This window comes from Doryrhamphus excisus, chromosome 9 (genome assembly GCF_030265055.1).
Source record: "Doryrhamphus excisus isolate RoL2022-K1 chromosome 9, RoL_Dexc_1.0, whole genome shotgun sequence".
Taxonomy (NCBI): domain Eukaryota; kingdom Metazoa; phylum Chordata; class Actinopteri; order Syngnathiformes; family Syngnathidae; genus Doryrhamphus; species Doryrhamphus excisus.
The window spans coordinates 2584034-2596381 of NC_080474.1; the positions used below are offsets into that span (position 1 = coordinate 2584034).

The following is a 12348-nucleotide window of genomic DNA, read 5'->3' on the forward strand; positions in this document are numbered from 1 at the left end:
CCAAGAGTGTACCAAGTGTGTACCATGAGTGTACAGTGGTGTGAAAAAGTGTTTGCCCCATCCTGATTTATTTTTATTTTTTCCAATATTTACTTTTTGTTTCAGATCGTCAAATAAATGTAAATATTAGCCAATGACAACACAACTGAACACAAAATGCAAAAATGCAAGTGCATGCAAGAAAATACTCTGTGGTGTGACGAGACAAAAGTTGAACATCTGGCATGAAAGTAACGCAGTATTTTAGAAGAACATGTTTTTTTTAAAGTAGATATAAAAAAGTTATTGATTATCGGTACTGTATCGGTCTTGAGGAGCAGAAAGTCACCGGTATCAATCGATTTGAAAAAAAAAGATATTCAGTTTAAAATCATTGGAAAATTTATAAAACAACAGAAATGGAACAACACCTGTACTTTTTTGAGAATAAAGTGAAAACATCAAGAAAAATGTGCAATTTTATGATATAATCAGATTATAATAATATCATTTGAATAGCATAGAGTTGAAATATGAAAGAAAATATTTTAGTTTTTAATAGTTGGAATATTAAGATAAAACACAAACAAAATAAAGTTGTAATCTTTGGAAAATTTGAGAAAAATTCTAATATTATGCAAAAAAAAACAGAATTTATGACGTTATTTCTGAAAAAAGTAGAAATACTATGAAAATTCGGAAGACAGTAACCGCTAACACAGGAAAAACCTACAGTGTAGGTAAATATAAGATAAATATATAATCTTAGCATATCTACATGTGTTGCTTTACAAAATATCAACGTGGCAAAGGTGCATCCTTTCATTTTCACTATGGGGCCATGGCTGGATAAACATTTGGACAGCCCTGGTCTGTAGTGTTCATTTAACTCTTACTGCTAACCTGCTAATTACAGCCTGTCTTGTTTGTTTTTATGCTTTCCCAGCTATATTTTTTGGACAGACTGGTACCGGCCAGCAAAGATTATGAGGGCTTGGAGCGATGGCTCACACGCCCTGTCAATCGTGAGCACCACTCTTGGTTGGCCTAATGGCCTCGCGATTGACTGGAGGTGAGTCACATGACTGTTATTAATATTATCACAGCAACATTGTTTGTTTTCTATGAAGTTTATTGGATTATTGGAGCTTGCATTTTGTTTCATCTCCACCAAGCTCCATGCGTTTGTATTGGGTGGATGCCTTCTTTGACAAGATCGAACACAGCAATTTTGATGGACACAACAGGCTTTCTTTGGACCGCGTTGCTCAGATGTCGCATCCGTTTGGACTCACCATTTTTGAAGGTAATAATAGCTAATTAATAATAATTTGTAATTATAACTTCTTCAACTTTTCAGCATATCTACATGTATTGCTTTACAAAATATGTTCACTATGTGGCCATCACATCCGATTAATCCATTCCAAAAAGCTAAAAATATTGGCAAAAATACATTTTCTACAGAATATATTATCATTTGTCTTTTTATTATTCTTTCCCCCATAATATGGCATAGCTCAAATCTATTTGCACGCTATCGTCGGCCATCTGTCTATGGTTTGGATTTGGGCTCATTTGATCAACCTCAAACAACTGGTTCTGACCAAAATAGTTACTTTCCTGTGTCTTTTCATCAAGTTTTTTATTTCCCTGATGCCCCTGTAAATATTGGTGAGTTTTTGAGAATGTTTATTACCCCAAATGGGCAAGGAAAGACAGAGAACAATGAACAGATACACAGGTTTTTTGAGTGCAATACAAAATCCGAGGCAAAATTTTGGCAAAAATGTTTGACAATGAACCTTGAGGCGTACGAAAACCGAGGTTGGACTGTTGTGGTGGAGTACTGAGACAAGACCGCAGTTTCCATTCTTTTATTCAACCGCAGTTACTGTATATAGGACTCAGAATGATAGCAATGATGCAAAATAATGGAACTTTATACATTTTTGGATGTACAGGATGAACAGCACTTATATCAAACGATGCAAAATATATAGTCAAAATAAGTGTATCCCAATTACAGCATTGTAAGCTTGGGCTACTAACTATAAAAGCAATATTCACTGGCTAAATGTACCAAAAAGGTCAGTAAGGATAATCCATAATGGCGCCTATAGAGAACATACAAACTGCTTATTTTAAAATCACTAATACTAAAATTTGCTGATTTAGTTAATTTTCAAACAGCTAAAATAATGCATCAGGCTAACAATAAGTAAAGGTGAAAGACTTAAAAAAAGCCACAGTATGTGGAATCAAACTATGGAAGGGAGTCAAACAATGTACAAGGATGAAGAGTCTGGCGAGTTGGTGATTTGTCACGTCACATGTAGGAGGAGGGCCCTTCATTTTTCATCCATGACTTTACTATGCATCACTCCCCAAGGCTACGCCTATTTCACTGACTGGCGCCTGGGTGGAATTGTCCGTGTGCGCAAAAGCGACGGCGGTGAGATGGCGGTCATCCGACGAGGAATCAGCCACATTATGCACGTTAAATCCTTCAACTCCAACTCTCAAATCGGTGAGTAACTTTTAACGGCTTCATTCTTTCACTTCCATCCCTTACCTGTCTTCATTTCAACCCGTTTCAGGTTCCAACCTGTGCAGCCGGCCCACAAATCCAAACGGAGACTGTAGCCACTTTTGCTTCCCGGTGCCTGACTCCCAGAGGGTGTGTGGGTGTCCGTACGGCATGAAGCTGGCCCCCAACCGGCAGACGTGTGTGGAGGATCCCGCCAGCGAGCCGCCGACCCTGCAGTGTGGCGCCAACTCCTTCTCCTGCTCCAACGGCAAGTGCGTCCCCAGCAGCTACCGATGCGATGGTGTTGACGACTGCCACGATGACAGCGATGAGGCCAACTGCGGCATCAACAGTAATACTTTGCGTTCGCCGTCAAAAGCCTTTTTCATATTTTCCCGCCTAAATATTGTATTTTTTCCCAGACAACACTTGTTCCCCGTCTGCATTCACGTGTGCCAATCAGCGTTGTGTGCCGGCTGCATGGCGTTGTGACGGACACAACGACTGCCTGGATGACAGTGACGAGTCTGCCTGCCCGACACGCGGACCCGGAACCTGCTCAGCCAATCAGTTTGCCTGCGCCAACCACCGCTGTGTCCCACTGACCTGGCGCTGCGACACTGATAACGACTGCGGGGACAGCTCAGATGAAGCCGACTGCCGTGAGTTTGAGTTCCACCACTAAAACCTCAATAGCCAAAAACGTACCACTTCCACACGGATAGGGAGGATAACTATTAAGTTATTTAACGTTTAACATGAACATTAATCAAACGTAATATTTTTTTTTTTTACCATACAGCATCCATATCAAACATTAAACTTTCATATCAAGGCGGGGGCCTCAAACTAGTGTCCCACGGGCCACATTTGGCCCGCGGGCCGCGTGTTTGAGACCCCTGGTCTAGAGAGTCGATCTCTTCCCAGGACATGACGGTCAACATGTGTCCCCAGATGTGAGCAGTACCTGCCTTCCAGACCAGTTCCAGTGTCCAGACCACCGCTGTATCGCCCCCAGCTACATCTGTGATGGCGACAGGGACTGCGTGGACGGGGCAGATGAGCAAGGATGCAGTAAGTAAACATCTCTGTCACGTAGAGTGGAAATATATATTTTTTTGTGTGTATTTGGTTGCATGCATTATATTGTAAGTGAAATGCATGGCACCACAAATCAGGTTTAAGCCCCAAATATATCTCACGTTTTAAACATATTTCAAGTATAAAATGGGTATAGAATGGGACTCACAGTAGTGCCTTTAGCCTGGTCGTCAGGCTAGATCGGGCAAACACTTTTTCGAAGACAAAAACCCCACGCATCACCTGTACTCTGCTGTATTCCACAGTCTACAACTGCACGGGGAGTGAGTTCAAGTGCATCCGCGGCCACCAGTGCATCAACTCCTTCTACCGTTGCGACGGCATCTTTGACTGCACCGACCGCTCGGATGAGCAAGGCTGTCGTAAGTATTTAATTCTTACATCTGAAATGCAGAAATGCAGCAGTTGCATTAAGATGACGCTTTTCCAGAGACGTAACGATGTGTTTAATTGTTGCTTTTGTAAATGACTTGCGTGTTCCCCAGCAACAAGGCCTCCAGGCATGTGCCATCACGAGAGCGAGTTCCAGTGCCAGTCGGACGGCAGCTGTGTCCCGTCCACGTGGGAGTGCGACGGACATGCCGACTGCGAGGACGGCAGCGACGAGCACCAAGCCTGCCCGCCACGTACCTGCCCCTCCTCGCTCTTCCGCTGCGACAACGGCAACTGTGTGCTGCGCAGCTGGCTGTGCGATGGCGACAACGACTGCAGAGACATGAGCGACGAGCGGGACTGTCCCACGCCGCCTTTCCGATGCCCGGGCTGGCAGTGGCAGTGTCCCGGATATAGTCTTTGCATCAACCTGACCAGCGTGTGCGATAACGCCCCCCACTGCCCTAACGGTGCAGACGAGTCTCCTCTCTGCAGTAAGTCCCCACAGAAGGGCTTCCTTAACTTCCACACAGTAGTAGCATCACCATCCCACAGCAGAATGGAGCTCTTTGTCTGTCTCTGTGTTCAGATCATGCATGTGTCTGATTTGACTTTCCATAACCTGACAATGATTTGTGATTTTCCTTTTTTGCTTCTCTCACAACTTTCAGATGAGCCTTTGCCAGGTAGGAACAAAAACTCAATCACTTGGTAGAAATGCTGCAAACTTTGAGTGAACTGATTTGATTCATGAATATTTTAATTAGGGGTGCACGATAAATTAATTATGGCCATTATGATATCATACTCATAAATTCTGATGTCATTAAAAATAACTCAGATGACCGATCATTTAAAAAAAAAAAAAACGCTATCACGAGGCGAGATTACCCGTACTATGTGGGTCACCAAATCAAATGCTCCTTCTTTCTCCTGCCTGCCATGACAACGGCCTGCCATAACTTTCCCCTGAGCTGACTTGCAAACAAACATTCACTTTTAGAGGACGTTCGTTATAGCAAATACTCCGCAATGAGGGGAAAAAAAATACTCTATATTCCGGTTCTCCTGACCTCTGTAGTGGCACACCGTCTACTCTGAGGATGCGCCCGAGTACAGTGCACTTTGCTGGGCTCCATCTGCTCTATACTCTGGTTTGTAAAATAAAGATAGTGTGCATGTCTCATTTCAGCATATGTCTTTGTTAATGGTAATGGTAATGGTAATGGTAATGGTTTAATTTCATTTGAACATGCATCAGATTACAATTGAGTGCATCCCATAATCAGTTCACAGTTCCACATGTCTAAAAGGAGTAGGAAGAAGCAAAGCTTATTAAATCCTACCCCTCCATCTGGTACTTTTACAATCAGTAACTGTTACATTTGTTCACTTCCTGCTTTCCATAATACAGTTTAAGGATTTTTTTTGTTTTTTGTGTTAAATAATGTACATTGTACCGAAGTACGAGGTGATATGACCATACATGACACATACACATACATGACATTATGTGTACCATAGTAAGTGTCAGTATAGTGATATATATATAGTACATCATGACTGGTTCAAGACTCTTCATCCTTCATGCTAATGGTAGCAATGAACCGCATCAGTTAGGATCAAATAAACATAATCCCAGCAATAATAAGATGGAGAGTTTAGTGCTTAATTGCTGATGATCATTTCATGGCCATGTAGAAAAACTAGACGAAAAGAAAAGTAGAAGACATTTGCCCCACTAAATCGTTGTTTTTGATATTACTTTTTCTTTTGTATGTTTGATGTCCTGATGAGCTTTTTCTCCTTTTTTCTCCAACTCAGACCAGGAGAGCTGCTCCGACAACAATGCTGGCTGCACCCACGGTTGCATCCAAGGGCCCTTTGGTGCGCAGTGCACCTGCCCTGTTGGCTATCAACTGAGCAACGACTCCAAAACCTGTGAGGATTTGGACGAATGTCACCCTCCGGGACGATGTAGCCAGCATTGTTTTAACGAGAGAGGCTCTTTCCGCTGTCACTGCCATGACGGTTACTCTCTCCAGGAGGACCAGCGGACCTGCAAGGCCTCAGGTGATGAAGCATGAACCTCACATTACAAGTTGATTTTCTCATGTTTGGGCTTTGCAGGAATGAGCGATGATTAAAGGGGCGCTTTACCCCGCTTTTTCCCGCTTGTCTCCCCTTGCTGCTCGGATACCTGTAGATAAGATAACATACATGTCAACCGCTGGCATAAATAGGATGTTATCACCAACAAAAGGCTGTTTATGGGGAGCGTGCCTCTTGCACAGATAACCCCTTGAAAGGAACTGCAATACAATAGCCCTCATTATTTGCACAAAACTGCATTCCCCAAGGATGGCTGTTCGAGAAGGGTCTATTTACCCGCCCTGTCAGGGGTTGAGTGGTCACACACAAGCCAGCAAGCGCTCCCATTAGCATGAGAACAGACATGAGAAAGTATGTCCATGTCTGCTAACAGATTCCCGTCAAGCCGTCTTGTTGGTGGCCAGTCGGAATCAGATTGTGCAGGATGACATCACGGCTCAGCCCAAAGTGGTACAGTCGCTGGTCCGGGATGGACGCAACATCGTGGCCCTTGACTTTGACTCGGCCTCTGACCGTGTGTACTGGTCCGACACCAGCCAGGACAGGATTTGGAGTGCACACAAAAACGGCAGCGAGCGAACTGTGGTGAGTTTGCACAATGATTTAAAGCAGGGGTCTCAAATTCAATTTACCTGGGGGCCACTGGAGCTAGGGTCTGGGCAAGGCTGGGCCGCATCAGGTTTTCCAAAAATAAAAAACGCATTTATTAAACAGAAAAATATACAAACTTTTTCAGTGCTTTGGTTCCGATTTTCTACAAGAAAAGCTCTGATAAAACATTCCACTGTTCTCAAATATCTTCATTTTTATTTTTCTGCACAAAATAAGATCAAGAATAAAGAAAATCAATCAATCAGTAATAAATCAATATAATAATAATACTAAAACGGCAAATAATAAAAACTTAAGAAACCACATATAGTTGGTGGGTAGACAAATTATTTTTTTCAGATTAAAATGAACAAAGCATTATTAGAGCCCTGTAGACATGACAAAACACGACTATAGTCACATTTATACTCTTTTTATTTACAACATATTGCGCAACTGCAGGTTGCCTTGAGACACATGCTAACTCGCAAACTAGAGAGCTAGCGACCTAAACGGTAGGCTTCAAGTTATTTCCTTTAAACTTGAATAGCCAAAAACTTACCACTTCCACACGGATAGGGAGGATAACTATTAACAGTTATTTAACCTTTAACATGAACATACAGCATCCATATCAAACTTGCGCGGGCCGCACTAACATTAAACTTTCATATCAAGGCGGGGGCCTCAAACTAGTGTCATGCGGGCCACAATTGGCCCGCGGGCCGCGTGTTTGAGACCCCTGATTTAAAGCAAGAATAGACATGTTGCAAACATGTTGCCTTTGATCGGTAGGTGTTTGACAGCGGTGTGACAGTAACTGAGAGCCTTGCAGTGGACTGGGTGGGCAGGAACCTCTACTGGAGCGACTACGTTCTGGAGACCATTGAGGTTTCCAGACTTGATGGTACTCACCGGACCGTGTTGGTCAGCGAGAATGTCACAAACCCTCGAGGCCTGGTGCTGGACCCAAGAGACAGGTCAGACTAGTACTGAATGGTATCATCCCAGTGTGTCATTATCCCAATGGAGCTAAATGTTATGTTTTGCAGTGCTCACCTGATATTTTGGACGGACTGGGGGAGGAACCCTCGCATTGAGCGGGCAAGCATGGATGGAAAGCTGAGAACCGTCATCATCAGCAACAAGCTGTACTGGCCAAACGGTCTCACCATAGATTACCCCAACAACTTACTCTACTTTGCTGATGCCTATTTGGACTTCATCGACTACTGCGATTATAACGGCAAGAACAGGAAACAAGTTCTGGCCAGTGACCTGGTGAGTGAATGACACGTTTGTACAGTACATTATGTAGACAAAGGTATTGGGCCACGCCTCGTGATGTACTCGGGGCCAGTGGGATGCAGCACATCAGTTACAGAAATGTATTACCAAGTAGATCCTCCACAAGAGATATTCTTGCAGAAAGGAAGCAGGAAGGACCCACATCAATATGGGGTGTCTGAAATGACATTATTATTTTTTCTTTAATATTTCAATATTATGTGATTAAAATTACGTTATTTTTTCCTCTTAATATTATGACTTTATTCTTGTAATCTACAACTTTCTCATTAGAATATTACTTTTTTCTATATATTTTTGTCAAATTACTGATGCTTTTTTCAGAATATTTTCAAATTTCCTTTTACTAATATTAGGAGTTTATTCCCATGGTATTGTGTCTATTGTTTTATTTGGACTTTGTTTCTCATACTATTAAAGGGGACTTATTATGTAATTTTTTTGGACTCCTACGATGACCCACGTAGAAAACATTCAAGATCTTCCAGAATCTGCACCTATCAGCATGAGTTTGACACACCTGCTTTAGAGTCTTAATGAGATGTAATATGGGCCGATGTACTTCGTTGTTAAGTCATTCAAACACTATGTAACGTGAAAAGAGATTGTGGCATGTTTACGAGACTGTGTGTTTCTGTTTCTTCTGCTGCTCTCTGTGAAAAGGTTCTGCAACACCCCCACGCAATTACCATTTTTGAGGATTTTGTCTATTGGACCGACAGATACATCAACCGTGTGATGAGAGCCCATAAGTGGCACGGGGAGAACCAGACAGTGATGCTGTTCAACCTCCCTCAGCCCATGGGTCTGGTGGCTGTGCACCCGGCCCGGCAGCCAGCAGGTACGGTGGAGTTCTTGTGCTGCAGCAGAACCTCTGATGAAGTTGCACCAATATGCTTTCTATATGGAATGTGTCACAAGATTTTGATGAGTGTGGCTGTTCATTTGTAGGAACCAATACCTGCTTCCAGAACCCCTGCACTCACATCTGCCTGCTGTCAGCTGTTGGACCCGGTTATTACTCATGTGCATGCCCCTCGGGGTGGATGCTGGCGGCAGACCAGGCGACCTGCACCAGAAGTATGTATGCTTTTTAAGTTTCATGTGCTTCTGGTTGTTGTCTTGTACTCATACCAAACTCTACCGTGAGTATCTGCAGACACTGATATTGTATTTAGTACTATTACAAGTACTACGAATACCACTTTTTTCCCATTGCTGCTTATTTCTCACGTCATAATTCCTGATGGAGAACATTCATTCATTCATTCATTTTCCTCACGAGGGTCGCGGGGGTGCTGGAGCCTATCCCAGCTGTCTTCGGGCGAGAGGCGGGGTACACCCTGGACTGGTGGCCAGCCAATCACAGCCCACATATAGACAAACAACCATTCACACTCACATTCATACCTTTGGACGATTTGGAGTGGCCAAATCATGTTTTTGGAATGTGGGAGGAAACCGGAGTACCCGGAGAAAACCCATGTTTTTGGTGGAATTGAACCCTGGTCGTGAGGTCTGTGAGGTCTGCGCGCTAACCACTCGACCGCCGTGCCGCCCTTGGTCCAAATGTTTTTCTAGTGAGGGGAACATTGTGAGAAATGTAATTTCTAAAGCTAGCTTCTTTGTTAGAAGCTAAGAAGCTAAGGACATTTTGTGATAAAACACAGTTGGATTCAAAAAGTGTATTAATAATCACCATACGATGTATTGCATAATGGATGCTAACCGGGAAATATACATACATTTTACCAAAACTTTATGATGTTAACTTGAAAAACAAGCTAAATGAGGTTCCACTGTATTTGTACTTTCTGTATTGTTTATTTCTTTCTCACATATTTTCCATCTTAGAGTCTCCTGGTTTGTCCTTCAGGTCCCCCCTGCCAGGAATGGCGTATCAAGAATGATATAGTCCTGCCTTTCAAAGTCTTAAGAAGACAATGAGTCTTTAGTTGAGGGTCTTGAGGAGTCTCTCTTGTGTCCGCATCTCAGGTTTCAGCACATGAAAGCCAACACAGTCATGCCCACAGGCAATGATTATCCAAGAATGAAATTGCGCCTCAACCACTGATTGTAATCTCTGCTGACAAAGCAAAGCACATTATGGAGCAAACTTTCACTCATCAGTTGATGATAACGCTCATGGAACATATGTACCACATCAATGACTTTCATGCAATCTTCTTTCTGCTCGTAGTCGAGGATCCTTTCCTGGTGGTGGTGAGAGACAGCATCATTTACGGCATTCCCTTGAACCCAGAAGACAGAAGCAATGATGCCATGGTGCCGGTGGCCGGGCTTCAGAACGGCTACGACGTCGACTTTGATGACAGCGAACAGACCATTTACTGGGTCGAACACCCAGTAAGTCATGTACGACACATTAAACAGTAGCAAAAGGGACATACCAATGCATTTCAGACAGGGGTGCGTGTGAAATCTTAGATCTTAGATTAGAGCCTGTACTGATTTCTCCTGAGCAAACATTCATTTTCTGTGGAAGACATTTAATATGCTAGCTGTTGTTGTTGGTTGTTCCGCGATCAATGAGGAAAAAAAAAAAACACCCAAGAACCACTACAAGAAACACTAGCACCGCAGCGTTTGAGAAGTGCAAAACATTTGCCTCTGTGACCTCCGTGGCGTCACACCGGCGGCTCAGAGCTTGTGCCCAAATATAGTGCACTTTGCTGGGCCACCTTAGGCGGCTCCTCCCCCTCTACTGTGGTTCTCCTGGTAGTTATGATGCAGTCGTAGTCATGATATTTGATTATGATTAATCAACAGGTAGACTTGGTCACATCCTAATTTGCTCCAGTCCTTCTAACCCACAGGTGTACACAAACAGTTACAGCTAAAAATTAAAAAGTCCATAAGTTATAGGTACCATATCATATATCATATATACCATATCAGTCTTGAGTGGCAGAATGTTACAGTGTCGGTTTCAGATACAAAGGTGAGTGTGTTTTTATCTTTCAGGGTGAGATCCACAGAGTAAAGTCAGATGGTACCAACAGGACCGAGTTTGCCCCTGCAACCATTCTGGGGTCCCCTGTGGGCCTGGCCCTGGACTGGATCACAGAAAACCTCTACTGCACCAATCCCGCCACACAGTCCATTGAGGTATTTCTTGCAATGATACTCAAATTTAAAAAAAAAAAGGATAAAGCAGAGCTGTTTGTGCTTGGGCAGGTGATGAGACTGAGAGGGGGGGTTCAGTACCGTAAAACTCTCATCACAAATAAGGGCTCTCCAACTGGAGCTGGCAGTCCTGTCGGCATTGCTGTGGACCCAGCACGTGGGTAAGCCGCGTTTGACACCTTATAAACTTCTTTCTCTACTCATTATTGAGCCTTTTATTATCTCATTGAGATGTTGTTTATTATCATATTATTTATAACTATCATAATGTTTCTGGTAAATTTGACTCCTTTGGGTATTTACTGGATGTATTCTGTATTAGTGAATAAGCCAGGGATATCCAAAGTGCGGCCCAGGGACCATTTGCAGCACATACTAAAAAACAAGAACAATAGTAAAAAGAGAAAAATGACTTGTAATTTGACAAAAATGAAGTCCAAATATTAGGATTGATGGGTATGAAGGATATGGATGGATGGGCGGATGGATATTAGAAGAAAAACAATGTCATTTTAGTTGCAAAATGTCTTCCTCGAAAAGCGAATATTTGTTTACAAGTGAGCTCAGGGAACGTTACGACTGGCCGTAAATGTCACGGGCAGGAGAAAAAAGGAGCGCTTGATTTGCCCACTCGCACAGTACAGGTAATCTCACCTCATTGGAGCGTTTTTTAATTACTGATTATCGGGACAATTTCTAATGTTATTGGACATGATAATTTCCTCATATACGTCAGATAATTGTTCGGTCCAGTAATTATTGCACACCCCTTGTTGAAATATTTGGAAAATTAAAAACTAAAAACAGCCAAAATGGGGAAAAACGAGCAAAGAGTGAAGATGATATTAATAATAGGCCTTTGCACCTACAGAATATGACAAAGCTGAGATGCAGTTTTTTCTTGAAATACTATAATAGTATAATAATACTAATAATAGTAATAATAATAATAATAGTATATATAACTTCTTAGCATGTGTTGCTTTACAAAATATCAAAGTTGCATCCTTTCATATTTTGCTATGTGGACACCAATGGAATAAGCTATGTATAAGTTGCATTATTACACATTCTTTATCCTTCCTTCATCCTACTCCTCTTCGGACATTTTGTGATGTACGCCATGTTGAAGTCAACTAACCCCCCACCATCAGCTGTACGTTTAGCGTAGGACCACTTCACCTTCACCTACCACTTTTGTTTTGAAG

General features: G+C 42.6%; 1 protein-coding gene across 10 annotated transcripts in view; it reads left to right on the forward strand.

Moving 5' to 3' along the window:
* lrp2a (low density lipoprotein receptor-related protein 2a) overlaps positions 1-12348 on the forward strand; it is a 60664-nt gene that overhangs the window by 19490 nt on the left and 28826 nt on the right. For 6 of the 10 annotated variants that reach the window (XR_009131640.1, XM_058081813.1, XM_058081817.1 and 3 more), the window contains 18 exons: positions 926-1051; positions 1155-1285; positions 2372-2509; positions 2580-2861; positions 2932-3171; positions 3464-3583; positions 3856-3972; positions 4096-4476; positions 4654-4668; positions 5807-6055; positions 6468-6679; positions 7481-7665; positions 7738-7966; positions 8657-8834; positions 8945-9073; positions 10194-10369; positions 10979-11122; positions 11192-11301. Coding sequence is in view for 9 of the 10 variants with exons in the window: in XM_058081813.1 (XP_057937796.1) it covers positions 926-1051; positions 1155-1285; positions 2372-2509; positions 2580-2861; positions 2932-3171; positions 3464-3583; positions 3856-3972; positions 4096-4476; positions 4654-4668; positions 5807-6055; positions 6468-6679; positions 7481-7665; positions 7738-7966; positions 8657-8834; positions 8945-9073; positions 10194-10369; positions 10979-11122; positions 11192-11301 (3162 nt within the window). In the remaining variant the exon portion in view is untranslated. The remainder of the gene's footprint in view (positions 1-925; positions 1052-1154; positions 1286-2371; positions 2510-2579; positions 2862-2931; positions 3172-3463; positions 3584-3855; positions 3973-4095; positions 4477-4653; positions 4669-5806; positions 6056-6467; positions 6680-7480; positions 7666-7737; positions 7967-8656; positions 8835-8944; positions 9074-10193; positions 10370-10978; positions 11123-11191; positions 11302-12348) is intronic. The other 4 variants (XM_058081816.1, XM_058081819.1, XM_058081814.1 and 1 more) reach the window with 3 other exon arrangements.